Below are 14,709 nucleotides of genomic sequence, written 5' to 3' on the forward strand. Positions count from 1 at the left end.
AGACAAGCCATCTACCAGATGCAGAGTTCAAAGCACTGGTGATAAGGATGCTCAGGGACCTCAGTGAGAACTTCAACAAAGAGAGAGTGAGCATTAGAAAATTAGAAATTACAAAAAAGAACCAGTCAGAAATGAAGAATACACTAGAAGGAATCAACAGTACATAAGATGAAGCAGAGGATGTGGAAGACAAGATAGCAGAAAACACCTCATCAGAATGGGAAAAAGAAAAAAAATCACCCCCAAAATGAGTATAGTTTAAAGAACTCTGGCAGAATATCAAGCTAGCAACATTTGCATCATAGGGATATCAGAGAGAGGAGAGAGAAAGCAAGGGGTTGAGAACCTATTTGAAAAAATAATGACTGAAAACTTCCCTAACCTGGCGAAGGAACTAGATATACAAGTCCAGAAAGTATAGAGAATCCAAAACAAGATGAGCCCAAAGAGACCCACACCAAGACACATCATAATTAAAATGGCAAATGTTAAAGAGAGAGAATCTTAAAAGCAGCAAGAGAAAGACAGTTAACTACCTATAAGGGAGCTCCCATAAGACTGTGAGCTAATTTCTCAACAGAAACTTTGCAGGCCAGAAGGGACTGGCACAAAATATTCAAAGTGATGAAAAGCAAGGGCCTACAACCAAGACTACTCTACCCAGAAAGACTATAATTGAAAATTGAAGGAGAGATGAAGAGCTTCTCAGACAAGAAAAAGCTCAAAGAGTTCATTACCACCAAACCAGTATTACAAGAAATGTTAAAGAAATTTCTTTCAGGAGAAGGGGAAAAAAGAACATAAGTATAAATAAGAAAATGACAATAACTACATACTTATCAATAATCACTTTAAATGTAAAGGAACTAAACGCTCCATTCAAAAGACACAGGGTAGCTTAATAGATAAGAAAATAAGATCCACACATATGCTGTCCACTTCAGATCGAAAGACATACCAACTGAGAGTAAAGTAATGGAAATAAGTATTTTATGCAAAAAAAAACAAACAAAAAGCTGGGGTAGCAATACTTACATCAGACAAAATAGACTTTAAAACAAAGGCTATAATAAGACACAAAGAAGGGTATCAATAATGTAGGGATCAATCCAAGAAGAGGATATAAACTTTGTAAACATTTATGCACCCACTATAGGAGTACATAAATATATAAAGTAAATATTGACAGACATAAAGGAAGAGATTGACAATAATAGAGCCACAGTAGAGGACTTTAACACCCTATTGCCATCAATGGATAGATCTTCCAGACAGAAAATCAAGGAGAGTGGCCTTAAATGACACATTAGACCAGATGAATTTAATTGATATTTTTAGAGCATTTCACTCCAAAGCAACAGAATATACATTCTTTTCAAGTGTAGATGGAACCAGCATTATTTTTAATAGCCAAGATATGGAAGCAACCTAAGTGCCCATCAATAGACAATTGGATAAACATATAGTACATACATACAATGTAGTATTAAAAAAAAACGAAATCTTTCCATTGTGACAGCATGGATGGACCTAGAGGGTATTTTGCTAAGTGAAATAAGTCAAGCAGAAAAAGACAAATACCATGTGATTTCACTTGTATGTGGAATCTAAAGAACAAAATAAATGAACAAACAAAACAGACTCTTAGATACAGAGAACAAACAGATGGTTGCCAGATGGGAGAGGGGTTGGGAAGCTGAGTGAAAAAGGTGAAGGGAAAGAAGTACAAATTGGTAGTTACAAAACAATCATGGGGATATAAAGCACAGGGAAAACAGTCAATGTAACAACTATATATGGTGCCAGGTGGGTATTAGACTTATGGAGGGATCATTTCATAAATTATATAAATGTCTAAACACTATGATGTACACTTGAAACTAATATAAAATAATACTGAATGTCAACTGTAATTTTTAAAAAAATTTTTAAGGGAAAAAACGGGCCCACCAATGGCAGGTCTTAAGGTCCCTTCTCTGAGTCAGCAACTATGACTATGTCCCTCCCCACACACACCCCTTCTCTGGGATTAGCATGGACCCTTCTGGCCTCATCACATACATAGTCTCTCAGGGCTAGTAAGAGGTCATGAGGACTTCCACAAGGAATACCAGAACCTGAAGCCTTCCTGATCCTAAACACAGAAGAAATCTAGCTCACAACTTAGGACCTTTGATCTAAAAAGATCCTATTTTCTGCCCTGCTGGGCGTAGCTCAGTGGTTGAGCATCGACCTAGGATCCAGGCAATCAGGGTTCAATTCCCAGTCAGGGCACATGCCCTGGGTTGCGGGCTCGATCCCCAGTTGGGGGTGTGCAGGAGGCAGCTGATCAATGACTCTGTCATCATTGATGTTTCTATCTCTCTCTCCCTCTCCTTTCCTCTCTCTGAAATCAATAAAGATATATTTAAAAAGTAAAAATTAAAAATAAAATAAAAAGATCCTATTTTCAACAGTAGTTCCAGTCTCTTTCCACCAACACTTCTTCACCAACCAGAGTGAATTTCCTTCTGCTTCCCCACTGCCTCACTTATGGGGACTCGTCATGGGCAGCGAGATCATCAATAGAGAAAAGTATTTCACTTCCAGTTCAGGGTGCAGCTTCCTAACACTGCTCCTCCTTGAGAAGAAGAGAAGCAGAAAGTATGAGAAGTCTACATGGTGACTGATCTGAATCTAAGAAATTCAGTTTATTACACAACTGTGTCTTGGTTTCCTTCTCAGCATCTCGGCAGAAAGTTGTTTCATTCATTAACATTATCTGCTTGGTTCCATGAAATTACATTTGTTCCTTTGAACAATGTTTCCTATTCCACAAAAAACCAGCTGGAGCCACAGATAACAGCTGAGGTTGTTCCTTCCAGTCAGCTGGCAAAAGCCAATTTTGCATGGATTTAAGTGCATTCAAATTAGCGATGTAATGGCTGTGGATGCCCTGAGATTAAGTGCACAGTAGCTTCAGATACTCAAACATCTGGAGAATAAAGTGCTTACAGGTGTTGTAGCCTTAAGATGAAAGAGGAGCCCTGAGGGAAGAGGAGGGTTTTCATTCACCACTGCTACCAGGGCCCTGGGGAGCACTCCATAAAACCGCAGCCACTGGAGCACACAATCTTTTTCCTCCTTTGAAAATATTCCTTTAAAGCAGTGTCGAACAGTGCTGCTGGCTCGCTAACTACCAGCTATTGTCTTCTCCCGTTGCTCTTTCCTTTCCACCCATCTTAAGAGGCCCACATAAACCTTTCATTGTTTTTAAATATTTGTTTTATTTTTAAATTACAGTTGACATACAATACTATATTAGTTTCAGGTGTACAACATAGTGATTAGACCTTTATATAACTTATAAAGGGATCAGCCCAATAAGTCTAGCACCCATCTGACATCACAGTTATTACAATATTATCAGCTATATTCCCTAGGCTGTACTTTGCATCCCTGCGGCTGCTTTTTTTTTTTAAATCCTCACCCAAGAATATTTTTTCCATTGCTTTTCAGAGAGAGTGGGAAAAAGAGAGAGAGGGGGAGAAACATCGATGTGAGAGAGACACATCGATTGGTTGCCTCCTGCACACACCCCTACCAGGGCCAGGGATCCGGCCTGCAGCATCAGTATGTGCCCTTGGTCTGAATCGAACCCGGGACCCTTCAGTCCATGAGCTGACGCTCTAACCACTGAGCCAAACCAGCTAGGGCTGTTACTGTTTTTATACCTGGCAATTTACACAACTTATCCCTTCCCCTTTTGTACCCAGTCCCCCAAGACCCCCAATCTGGCAACCATCTAAATGTTCTCTGTATCTATGAGTTTGCTTCTGTTTTGTTTCTTTATTTTAGATTCCACATATAAGTGAAATCTTATGGTATTTGTCTTTCTCTGTCTGACTTATTTCACTTAACATACACTCTAAGTGCATCCACGTTGTCGCACAAACCAACCTTTTTATACTGTCCAGGCAGCAGGTTCTCCACAATCTCTCTCAGATGGTAAAAGGAGGGTCTCTTCTCTGGCTCGCTGTTCCAGCACTTCACCATGATCTCGTAGCTGGAGGAGCACAGAACTGAGTGAGCACAGGGAGGACAGCGGGTACCCACCCTCCACCGCCCACACAGGCCCACTGGGCGTGAACCAGGGCCCATGGGAGAGGCTCACATTTCACTGGTGGCGTGGTCTGGCTTGGCCATCCGGTACCCACTCTTGATCTTATTGTAGAAAGTAGAATCCACCATCATGCCAGGGTAGGGTGTGCCACCTAGAAGCCAAAAAAGAAAGCAACCAGGATTAACAAGTGTGTGGTACATTTCTGAAACGCTTGGGGGGATACAGCACCTTTAGAAAATATTTGGGGATCCTCACCATGAAGTGTTGGTTCTTTCAAGAAAATAAAGTATTATCTCCCTGCCCAAATCTTAAATTTTAGCAGGACTTCTAGACTGGTCAAGAACAGACCCCCTAGGCAAAACTTCTAAATCTCTAGGAAAAGCTCCCAAGTGCTTTTCGATGTTTCTGACTACTGCACCTACATACACTAAGCGAACTAGAAAGGCAAAAGAAATTCTGAATCATTAAGGCCACAAAAAGTCATTTTCACAGGAAACGTTCAAAAAATTAGAGCAAACGTCAAAGTTAGGGCTTGGAACACTGAGATCGTTATCTGCTTTTAAGGGACTTCGCACACTGGGATGATCCACAGGGCATCCAAGGAGGGAGAACTAAAAAAACGGGGGCCAGTCCTAGCAGACCAGAGTGACAGTAAATCCTGAAACATTCACGTTTATGGCCAAGGCCAGGTCAAGTTCAGCTTCCTCCCTCCAGCCTTCCAAAACCACTCTAGGGCTCCTTTCTCCAGACTTCCAGTAGGATTTTAAATCAGGACCAATCAGTTTATCAGTAAGTGTGTGAGTCTCATCTCCCTGGATGAACTGTCTCTGGAGGTCATGGTCGTGAATCATCCCTCTCTTAGGCCCTCACCGGGCAGCGGGGGGCACCTATTCTATTCAGCAGCTGGTGACTGATGATTGACTGAGCACTAGGAGGTTTCTCTCCTCCAGAGTGATGACCAGGCAGGGGAGCCATGCCCTTTTCCTTGCCACACTACCTGTCACCTGAGCCTCCATCACCATGATGTGATGAGTGAGTGGCAACTCTCCACTGGTGAACCCACTTAACCCAAAGTGCAAAGTAAAAAGCAGCTGGTGAGTGGATGTTGTTAGGAGCATTTCCACTGGGAGAAAGTCACTCTGGTGTAGCTCAAAGAAAAGAAGGGGCAAAAGCCAGGGGTGAGGGTGCAGTTCCCCAAGACCCGTCTCATTCAGCGTGGCCATCACCACACTTCATACATGCACAACGTGTGGTATAAATCGGCTGCAGTGCGCTTGACTCACACCAGATGTCTAACACTGATTACATCCTGGAGCTTGGGAAAACATAGCATTTCCCTTCCAGTGTTGGTCCAGAACAGCCCAAACAAGCAGAGATGTCAGGCACGTACCGAGGGAAAAGATCTCCCAGAGCAGAATGCCGTAAGACCAGACATCACTCAGCGTGGTGTAGAGGTTGTCGAAGATGCTCTCAGGAGCCATCCACTTCACGGGGAGGAAGGTCTGCAGGGAAGGGGGAAGGAAATTAAACCCAGCACATGCGCTGACGATCTGCAGCAGCGGAAACAGAAAGACATTCTCTTTCTACTGGGCTAAGGATAACTTCCCCTAATAATGTTGGCCCACAGGAGTGTCTTCTGTGGGTGTTATTTGCTGCTGTACTTTCAGCACGCAGAAAAGGGCCTGGCACCTAGTGGGTGCTCAAAAAATATTTGATGAATGATGGATGGTCGGTTTTACCCCTTATGTACTTCCAAGGAATAGCTTCCCAAAATATTTAATCCTGAATATTTACCCCAGAATTATAAGCCCTGAAGGGACCTGTCCCCTATTTGCCTTGGAACAAAATTAAGAACAGACGCAGGGTTCTGAGAGCCAATTACATTTTTTAACTTTAAGAAACACTACAAAGAGTCTGACACGATAATTTGCAGCCTTTGTGAGGTTGTCCAACCTTCAGTGGAAATACTAAACCTGGCAGGTACATCAAGTAGCCGCATTAGCATCCTCCCACTCTCTAAAATCGCTGGGGAGGTAACAGAGATTCATAACCTTTTTGAAAAGACCTTGGCTCCACCAAAGTCCATTGGTTTTTTCCCAAGGGGTCTGAAGCTACAGGTCATGGTCACAGAGTACATGAAACATGCAGAGCCTGGACACAGCCCAGTGTCCTTCCTTCTCCAGGTGGATGCAGCAGCCCCGTGAATGGCCTCACAACCAGAGCAGTGGGGCGATTTGGATTTGTACCTACAGGTGGCAGACAAATCCCCAGCTATTCCATCTGCTTAGAGGTGAAAGGGGTGAGTAGAAAGGTTCAAGTGTAAGACAGAATGGCTATCTTTAAGGAAATTGTGCCTCTAAGATATATGAACTCAAATGGTCTTAACAGTTTAGGAGTTAGATTCCATTTGAAAATTTGATAAAAGTTAGAGAAGCTCTCCTCGGAAATGCATGTGTGTACACATATATGCACAATTTACACATACATGAATAGCTAACACTTACTGGGTGCTTGTATGTGCCAGGCACTGCCTTAAGCCTTTTACATGACTTCACTGATTTAATCCCCCACAGCACCTCAGGAGATAGGTATCACTCTCGCTTCCCTGCTACAGATAGGGAAACAGAGGTACAGAACAGTCAAACAACTTGTCCCAAACGCCACGCTAGTAAGTTCTGGGGCTGGTGCTCACACCAGGCCGTCTGCTGCAGAGCCTGTGCTTTTCATACTGACCTGGAGCCCATTCATGGACTTGGGGACTCCACGCTGATGTATGGGCACCGAATGGCTGCAAGCAACACCCGGCTTCAGAGAGTCAAGTGAGGGAGAGTGAGCACGCCAAGTGGGGTGGAGAGAGCACTTACGCTGCCTTTTGATACGTAGTTCGAATCATGCATGATGTCTCTGGCCAGGCCAAAGTCACAGATCTTCACGATTTTTCCTTGTGCCAGGAGGACGTTGCGAGCGGCCAGGTCCCGGTGGACACACTGCAGAGAATGAGAAGAAATGGTGTCAGTGTCAATCCATCTGCAGCTAGACAGCCTCACCCCAGCAAGACTGGCTGCTTCATGGTGGCATGTGGCACTGCCTGGTGCACCTCAGAGGGGATGTTCTGGCATAAAGAGCTCACCTCCAGGCTCCCCTCCCAACTACTCCCAAGAGCAAGAAAGCTCTGGAGAGAAGCAGACACCTGATGACGTCAGATTCCCCAACCTGCTCTGGGAAGAGAAGAGAGAAGCAGCCACTGCTGCTGGCCTCTCCAAGATCTCACTTCCACACTCACCTCACTCAGACCCGCCGCCTGGGTCTAAAGAGCGCTCTGTCCCAGTGAACACACTTACATTTTTTGAAGCCAAAAACTCCATTCCTCGGGCAACTTGATAGGTGAAGCTCAACAAATCCAACAGAGTCAAGCCTTCCGAGTTATCATCCGAAAGGAGGTCTTTGACTTCTGAGTCTGCAGGTGAGGGATTGAGAGTGTGGGTGCCGGCAAACAGCACGGATCATCGCCCCGAGCCGCGCCCGCAGGCTTGCCCGAAAAACATCGAAAGTGAGTTTCTCTCTTTTTCTGTTTTTTGTTTTTACTTTTTAAAGTTACAGTCTACATTCAATATTATTTTGTATTGGTTTAAGGTGTGCAGTATAGTGGTTAGACAATCATATACTTTACAAAGTGATCCAATCCCCCGGATATTTCCAGTTCCCACCTGGCACCATAGGTAGTTATTACAATATTATTGACTATATGTCCTATGCTGTCCTTATATCCCCATAAAATAACTTTCTTACAGAGTTTCTAGACCTCACAGGTGGGTATCTAAACTATGCAAATTCTAGATAAAATACCGTGGAATTTAGGAATGAGCTGTTCCGATGGAAGTGAACATCTGCTAGTAACCTGTCTTATTCCGGACTAGACTAAAGATAGGAATACAGTCAGACATGGTTAAAAATATGTTACATATTTAAGGCTAATGACTAAATGATGTAGCTGAACGTTGTAAAACAAAAAATAAATAAATACTATGCAAAGGCTCTATCTTTAAAAACAAATATATCAGCAGAAACACATATCTGGTTAAAAATATTATATCTGATAAATATCTCCATAAGAACCAATCTAATAGGTCCTCACACATATTTTGTTGTTTGCCTCCCAAATTATTTTTAACCGTAGCAAATCACCTCAGCCACCGTTAAAGCACACACACACACACAAATCTTCCACAATGAATATACATGAGGGCCTTTTGAAAAAGTATCTCTAGGAATTGCTTTTTTTTTCTCTCTCTCTCTCTTTTTAAAGCCACCTTCATCGTACTTGGCTTATTTGGTGAATAAAATCAACCACCAGTCAGACTAGAGGTAGGAACCTTAAAGATCAGTGCCAATAACTTCCAGTTTAGTTCCCTTCGTAACTTGTCCGCTTTCCCCAGTTAACTCCATCTGGAAGGGTCCCAGGGTTTTCGAGGAAGGAGGCAATCTAAGCCAACAGCTCTCAGTTCTCTCTGAAATTTTCAGGCAAGTGAAGAGTAGCTGCAGCCATTCACATTTTTCCAGCCAGCTAAGGGCAGGCCAGGAAGCAGCGGTCTGCCTGCCAACAGGGCTTGGGCTGAGCATGAATCAGGTTCCTCTGACATCTGGAGCCAGGTCCAGCCTGGGAAGCAATGTAAACTATTTTTAACAATACAGGAGTGGAGAGGAAGCACTGATTCTGACAGCCCTCACTGGCTCATCTTTAAAAAGGGCTTGGAAGTTTACCCATTTGGCAATGGGGAATGAATGGAACTTGGAACTGCAGCAATGGAAATATCATTGTGTACTGAGTGAGCTTTGCAAAATGAGCACATTCTTTTTGTAATGGATTGTACCTTTCACTTAGGAACCCTGAAAGCATTCAGAGTACATCAGTGATTTTCAAAACAATTTCCATAGCAGCTCAATGTTTTTTTTGCACTGACCAATGGGAGTTGCAATAATACAAGATCACAGGACAAGTCAACATCACATCCATCTAGTAGCCTCCTCCCCGCTGCAAGCCTGTGATTAGACTAGAACCCTAGAGGGGCCACCCCCCAGCAGATGTGGGGTGGTCCATCTGGTCTGGGCATCGGCTAGGCTCCCTGGAGTTTATTAATCAATTCAACCCTGTTAGGTGCCCATCTGCTTTGAAACAGACAGACCTTCCTTCAAACAACATTCAGTAGAAACACCCAACACCCCCGTCAGAAAAACATAACCTCAAATTGTCCACTTTCCAGTTTCTATCACAAACTGTATACTAGCAAAGCTAAAAGCAAGCGAATTGAACCCATGGATATCAGACCTACATAATTAAATTTTCAAAATAATATTAGGGACCAATATAAGATTGACATCTCTTAATTTTGTCAAATAAGGGCACTGAAAAAACAACATCAATATCACCATACTTTTGCTTAAAAAAAAAAGACATTAACACCAAAAAAGATCATTATATCAGAATAAACAATTCTTTAAAATGATTATGTTTAAAGTCTGAAAAATTCATTACATTGGGTCTGTCTTTGTTCTTTTTCTTCTTTCCAATGTCACAGGCCGAGCTGCATCCAGGGTCTGCGTGGCCTGGCTGTTCTACTTACCACACCTGCCCACCTTCTTCCGAGTGCCCTAAGTATCACATTAAACCGCTGGGGGAGCACAACACCCACAGAGTCAGCAGACACTTACCTAACACAGACTTCTTCTTGTACGAGGCTGGGCGGTCATACAGGGACCTCTGGATGTCCGAGTATTTAGAAACTTCTTTTCTTTCCAGCATGGGGACGTACTGTGTGGTGTCAGCTTGCTTCATGTCCATGTAGTCACCATTGTTTTCAAAAGATAAAACAACATAACTGTAGAGACAGAAAAAGAAACCTTATCCAGGTGCCCCTGGGAGTGATCGCTCAACATTCAGCAAACGATGACCAGGCACCAGCAGTCTGCCAGGCAGTGCAGTGGGCATGGGGGCGGCCAGGGTGGGGAAAAGCAAAACCCATCTGCACCCCTCACAGGGGTGGTCCAGTCTGGGAGATGAGCATTAATCAATAACCACACAAACCATCTCAACTCGGGTGTGACTGTTTTTATTGTTTCTCAGTTCACAGGTCACAAACCTATGCCACGAGACTGTGTGGCTTAGGCAGACAATTCCCGCTACTTCATAAATTTAGCACCAATGTGGTGTCCACTGAGTAATTTAATATGAAGTTAACTCATTGTATTTCCTGATGTTACAGAACTTCATATCTACAGAGATCTTTGTAGCCACTTGTGGGTTTCTGCAGCAGGGATCACTATCATTGGTTCGATTTATAGGCCCAGGTTCAACAAGGACCAGTATCTCAAGCTCTGAAATCCTCAGACAGTTTCTCTCAAAATAGGACCATGGAGGCACCCTAGGCAGTGCTGCATTTGATAGGTGTTCAGTGGACCACATAAAAACAGGAAAATTGTTCCCCGAACAATTCCAACTCTTGCTTTCATTCGAACCTATCAGCAAGGCTCCACACACGATATCCTGGTCCAAAACACCTGCAGACATCATGTATCTATTGGCACTGTGTCCTGAGATGATGGGGCAGGGTAGTTAGACTCTAAGTCTTGCTATCCTACCTCCTGGCACAGAATCTGCAGATATGGAGTCTATCAGGACATGGGTTCTCTCCACTGGTGAGGCTCCTAAAACCATGATTCACAGCAAGGTCTCTCCCTGAACCCACCTCCGTGTGCTTTCATCAGCAGGGTTCAATCCAAAGATGTCCAGCTCTTTCTTTGTCTTCTCTGGGTGGTGGCTCAGGAAGCTGTCCCTATTCTTATGCAAATAGTTGACCAAATCCCCATAGAAGCAGTACTCAGTGATGATGTAAATGGGGCCTGTGGGGACCAACACAGGGTTAAGAGATAGGTATAAAAATGAAAAACAGATAAGCCATGAATTGCTATGTTTGCACTGGCAAGAGATGCTGCTCAAAAACAATGAGCTTTCATCAATTCAATGGAATCCATTCAACTCCATTCAAGGGACTTACATTTGCTGGCTCAGTTGGAGAAGCCAAGTGGAGGTTTAAAAAGCTGGGTTCAACGGTTTTCACAACCACAGGTGTCCTAAGAAAACCCTCCCTCCCAGGTCAGGAAGCCTACCTGACTTGGTACAGGCTCCCAGCAAGTTGACAATGTTTAAATGTGGCCCCAGGTGGGTCATTATCTTCAGTTCAGACATGAGAGCTTGTTTTTCACTGGATCTGGCTGTGGCTGTTGAAGAAAAAAATCACATGTCAGTTCTAAGCAACCTATTTCCCTGAAAAAGCCAAAAACGTGGCTCATCCTGTGATTGGATGTTATTTTATTGACCAAGAGTCTAAAAGAGAGAGAATGACTTGGTCTAGATGCTAATACCTGATCTCTAGTCATCAGGGTAAAAAAAGTCATTAAAAATAACAACTCTTGCCCGGCTGGTGTTGCTCAGTGGTTGAGCATCTACCCATGAACCTAGAGGTCACCGTTCTATTCCAGGTCAGGGCACATGCCCAGGTTGCAGGTTTGATCCCTAGCAGGGGCATGCAGGAGGCAGCCAATCAATGATTCTCTCTCTTCATTGATGTTTCTGTCTCTCTCTCCCTCTCTCCCTTCCTCTCTCTGAAATCAATAAAAACATATTTGAAAAAAAAATAAAAATAACTCTTGATTTTCCAACACACAGGCAACGAAAACAATCCAAATAAACCTAATTGATAAGAGTCTAAATACACATAAAGCCTATAGTCCAAAGAACCAAGTTCTAGTCCTAAGTATGGCATTTACTGGCTCTGTGATTTTGAGCAATTCACTTAATATCTCCATGTACAAAACCATCCCCAGGGAGGGGCACTTACGTTTAAGCATCTTCACTGCTACTTTCATGACAGGTTGGGACCGGCTTAATCCATAGGCAGTTCCTTCAACCACTTTACCAAATGCACCAGATCCCAGGATTCGACCTGTGGGCAACCAGAACCATTAACACAGGCAGACGTCAGGCGGCCATCAGCTCTATTTTCTCCAGCCAGCGCCCGCCCCTGGGTGCACAGCTGGGCGGTGTTTTTCCCGTACCGAGGAAGCCTAATGATTCCTACAAGTCATCACGTCAAAGCCAGAACTGAGCCCACAGGGAAGGAAATTAGTATAATTGCTTTTGTCAAACATTTGCAAGGGAAAGGAAAACAGCCCAGAGAAAGGAGGGTGCAGGCCTCCCCGGCGGGAGCACACTGTCTACCAGCTCGTGCTGGGCCAAACCCTGGGCTCCACCGCACTTGCTTTCTGTGGCTCTCGCCCAAACCCCCTGGTTTTCCGCCCTTCTGTTTTCCATATGTAAACAGGCATCTTTTGCATCAATAACTACTTACCCACTGGAAACACTTCAGTATTCAAGATGCCCCTGACTCCAGTGAGTGACAAAGTGAAGTTCAGGCTGGCCCCCCTGCTGCCTGTTTGTCAGGGGGACCAGGAACCACTCAGGTGACCCTGCCCTGGGAGCCCAACACTTTGCCGCATGTTGGAAGATACAAAAAGAAGTGCCAGCTGTCATGCCCACTCTTAAAGGGCTCACAGTCCACAGGGATGCGTCCCAGAGTGGTTGGTCTCAGCACAGAGAGCCAAGCTGGGAAAAGATTCAGCTCTAGAAGGACAGTGACAGCTGACACTGCCTCTGACTGCAGGTCCGCACTGTGGGACACCGTCTGGAGATCACTGCGCCCCAGCAGCGGGGGGATGTGCAGGAGCAGAGGGCTGCGGATGTGCCTCTTGGCATGTTAAGGATGTTGCCCTTTGCCCTCATATTTTATTACTTTTTAACTTCCCTCAGCTCCTTGTCCCTTTTTGTAAAAGAAGGGGAAATATAATTTTAAAAAGCCTAGTTCCCAGGTATAAGTATTTGAATTGGGAGTAGCTAGGATGTCTTCTTTGACTTCAGGTTGAGTAACTTCCTAAGAAGACCTAACCTTGCTGTATTTTGGAATCAGACAGGTGGATAATTGAAAACTACCTTTGGCATCCTTCGAGGTACATACCCTTAGAATATTCATGGTGACACAACCTCTAGGCCTAACTCATTTCTTTGTCTTGTTTGCATTCATTCAGAAGGTGATTTTTTTTTTTAAATCCCCTGAACTAAAGCTTCATTTATTTGGTCTCAGCCCCAGATTAAAATTTTTGAAAAGTCTGACAAGTTGGCTCGAGTATTCTTACATGTTTTGCTTAAAAATATACCTACAGTTTTATATTACATACTCTAATACATAGTCTAAAGAAGTATCTAATACGTCCTCAGAATGTACTGGATCAGGATATATTTGTGGTTGCCCTCACTCGTCTCTCATCTGTTCCTTTGTAGTCACAGAAATTCATCTCATTTTCAATTTGTGTCATGTCTAAAGCAAAGCCATTTTGATGCGTATCGCTGGAGGTATTCTCGTATTCTTTTACAAAATGTTCTTTAACCATAATTTTCTATAAAATGAGGTTTTAAGAAATCACTGCAGTGATCCAATTAACTCATTATCAAGATAAAAAATACTTATGAAAGCCAATTTCTATTACCAACTGTTATTAAGCACAAGCTCAGATGGGCCTGTAAAGAGCAAAGTTATGGACAAATCGAAAGGGAGTCTTGGGAGGTCACCCCAGTGGGAGCTTACCCAGCACTAGTCCATCTCTTGGAAACTCCCATCTCGAGTCATAAGGCAGCTGCATCGGGTCCACATAAATATATTCATGTCCATCGGGGCTGATAGATTCAATGACCCTCCAGCGAATTTCATACCTTGGTTTCTATAAATGACCAGGACAGGTAACTGGTGAATTACCAAAGTCCGAATGCACTGAGGCTTAGCAGCACCAGCAGAAGAGTGGAACACAGTAACTCAGCACAATTACTGAGCTCCTTCTCTGTGCCAAGCACTGCTCTAGGTTGCTATCCTTCTTGTTCTGATTGGCTTCAAAGATGTTTAGTTCTTTGAGAAAAATATCTACCTGTTTCCAAATGACAACCAGGACAATCAGTGAGATGATCACAATCACCAACAGCACCAGGACTGCGGCTGCCACCGTGAGCTCAGAGCGCAGAGCTAGAGGAGAAAGAGGAAGGCGTGAGAAAAAACGTGCAGGAACACACAGGAGGGCAGGAAGGCAGTAGAGTGGTGACTGGGACAGAAATCCCTGACTCTGGCGGAGAAGCATGAGGGCTGCCTGGCTCATTTTCGGGATGGGCAATAGCATCTCTCAATTATCTACACCCATGAGACTACTCCAACTCTTCCCTTAAAAAACAAAGGGACAAAATCCAATCCGGGGAATGCAATACTTTCTCTAAAGGTGCTCCAACATTAACCTTCTGGACAGAGTGTGAATTGGAATATAAGGACTGACAAATGAGACTGAGAACTACTACAAGTTCTGAAACTTCGATTCAGTTTGCTTTGAAAGACTGCACGTTGTTTATGTTGCTTTTAGCGTCATTAGTGTTTTCCTTAAGGAATTCAACCTGTCTCAAATGTTGTAACGCGGAATGAGGCAAAGATCCTTCTTGGCCCCTCCATTCCCACACTCAG

General features: G+C 43.7%; 1 protein-coding gene across 4 annotated transcripts in view; it reads right to left on the minus strand.

The window, feature by feature from the left end:
• PDGFRA (platelet derived growth factor receptor alpha) overlaps positions 1-14,709 on the minus strand; it is a 46,963-nt gene that overhangs the window by 9,346 nt on the left and 22,908 nt on the right. For all 4 annotated transcript variants that reach the window (XM_016207201.2, XM_016207187.2, XM_016207193.2 and 1 more), the window contains exons 11-21: positions 14,132-14,226; positions 13,798-13,930; positions 11,998-12,102; positions 11,267-11,377; positions 10,846-10,999; positions 9,812-9,978; positions 7,444-7,559; positions 6,967-7,089; positions 5,493-5,604; positions 4,154-4,253; positions 3,940-4,045 (exon numbers count right to left, since the gene is read on the minus strand). In XM_016207201.2, the coding sequence (XP_016062687.1) occupies positions 3,940-4,045; positions 4,154-4,253; positions 5,493-5,604; positions 6,967-7,089; positions 7,444-7,559; positions 9,812-9,978; positions 10,846-10,999; positions 11,267-11,377; positions 11,998-12,102; positions 13,798-13,930; positions 14,132-14,226 (1,322 nt within the window). The remainder of the gene's footprint in view (positions 1-3,939; positions 4,046-4,153; positions 4,254-5,492; positions 5,605-6,966; positions 7,090-7,443; positions 7,560-9,811; positions 9,979-10,845; positions 11,000-11,266; positions 11,378-11,997; positions 12,103-13,797; positions 13,931-14,131; positions 14,227-14,709) is intronic.

Source organism: Miniopterus natalensis, chromosome 1, assembly GCF_054644295.1.
Source record: "Miniopterus natalensis isolate mMinNat1 chromosome 1, mMinNat1.hap1, whole genome shotgun sequence".
NCBI classification, from domain to species: Eukaryota; Metazoa; Chordata; class Mammalia; order Chiroptera; family Miniopteridae; genus Miniopterus; species Miniopterus natalensis.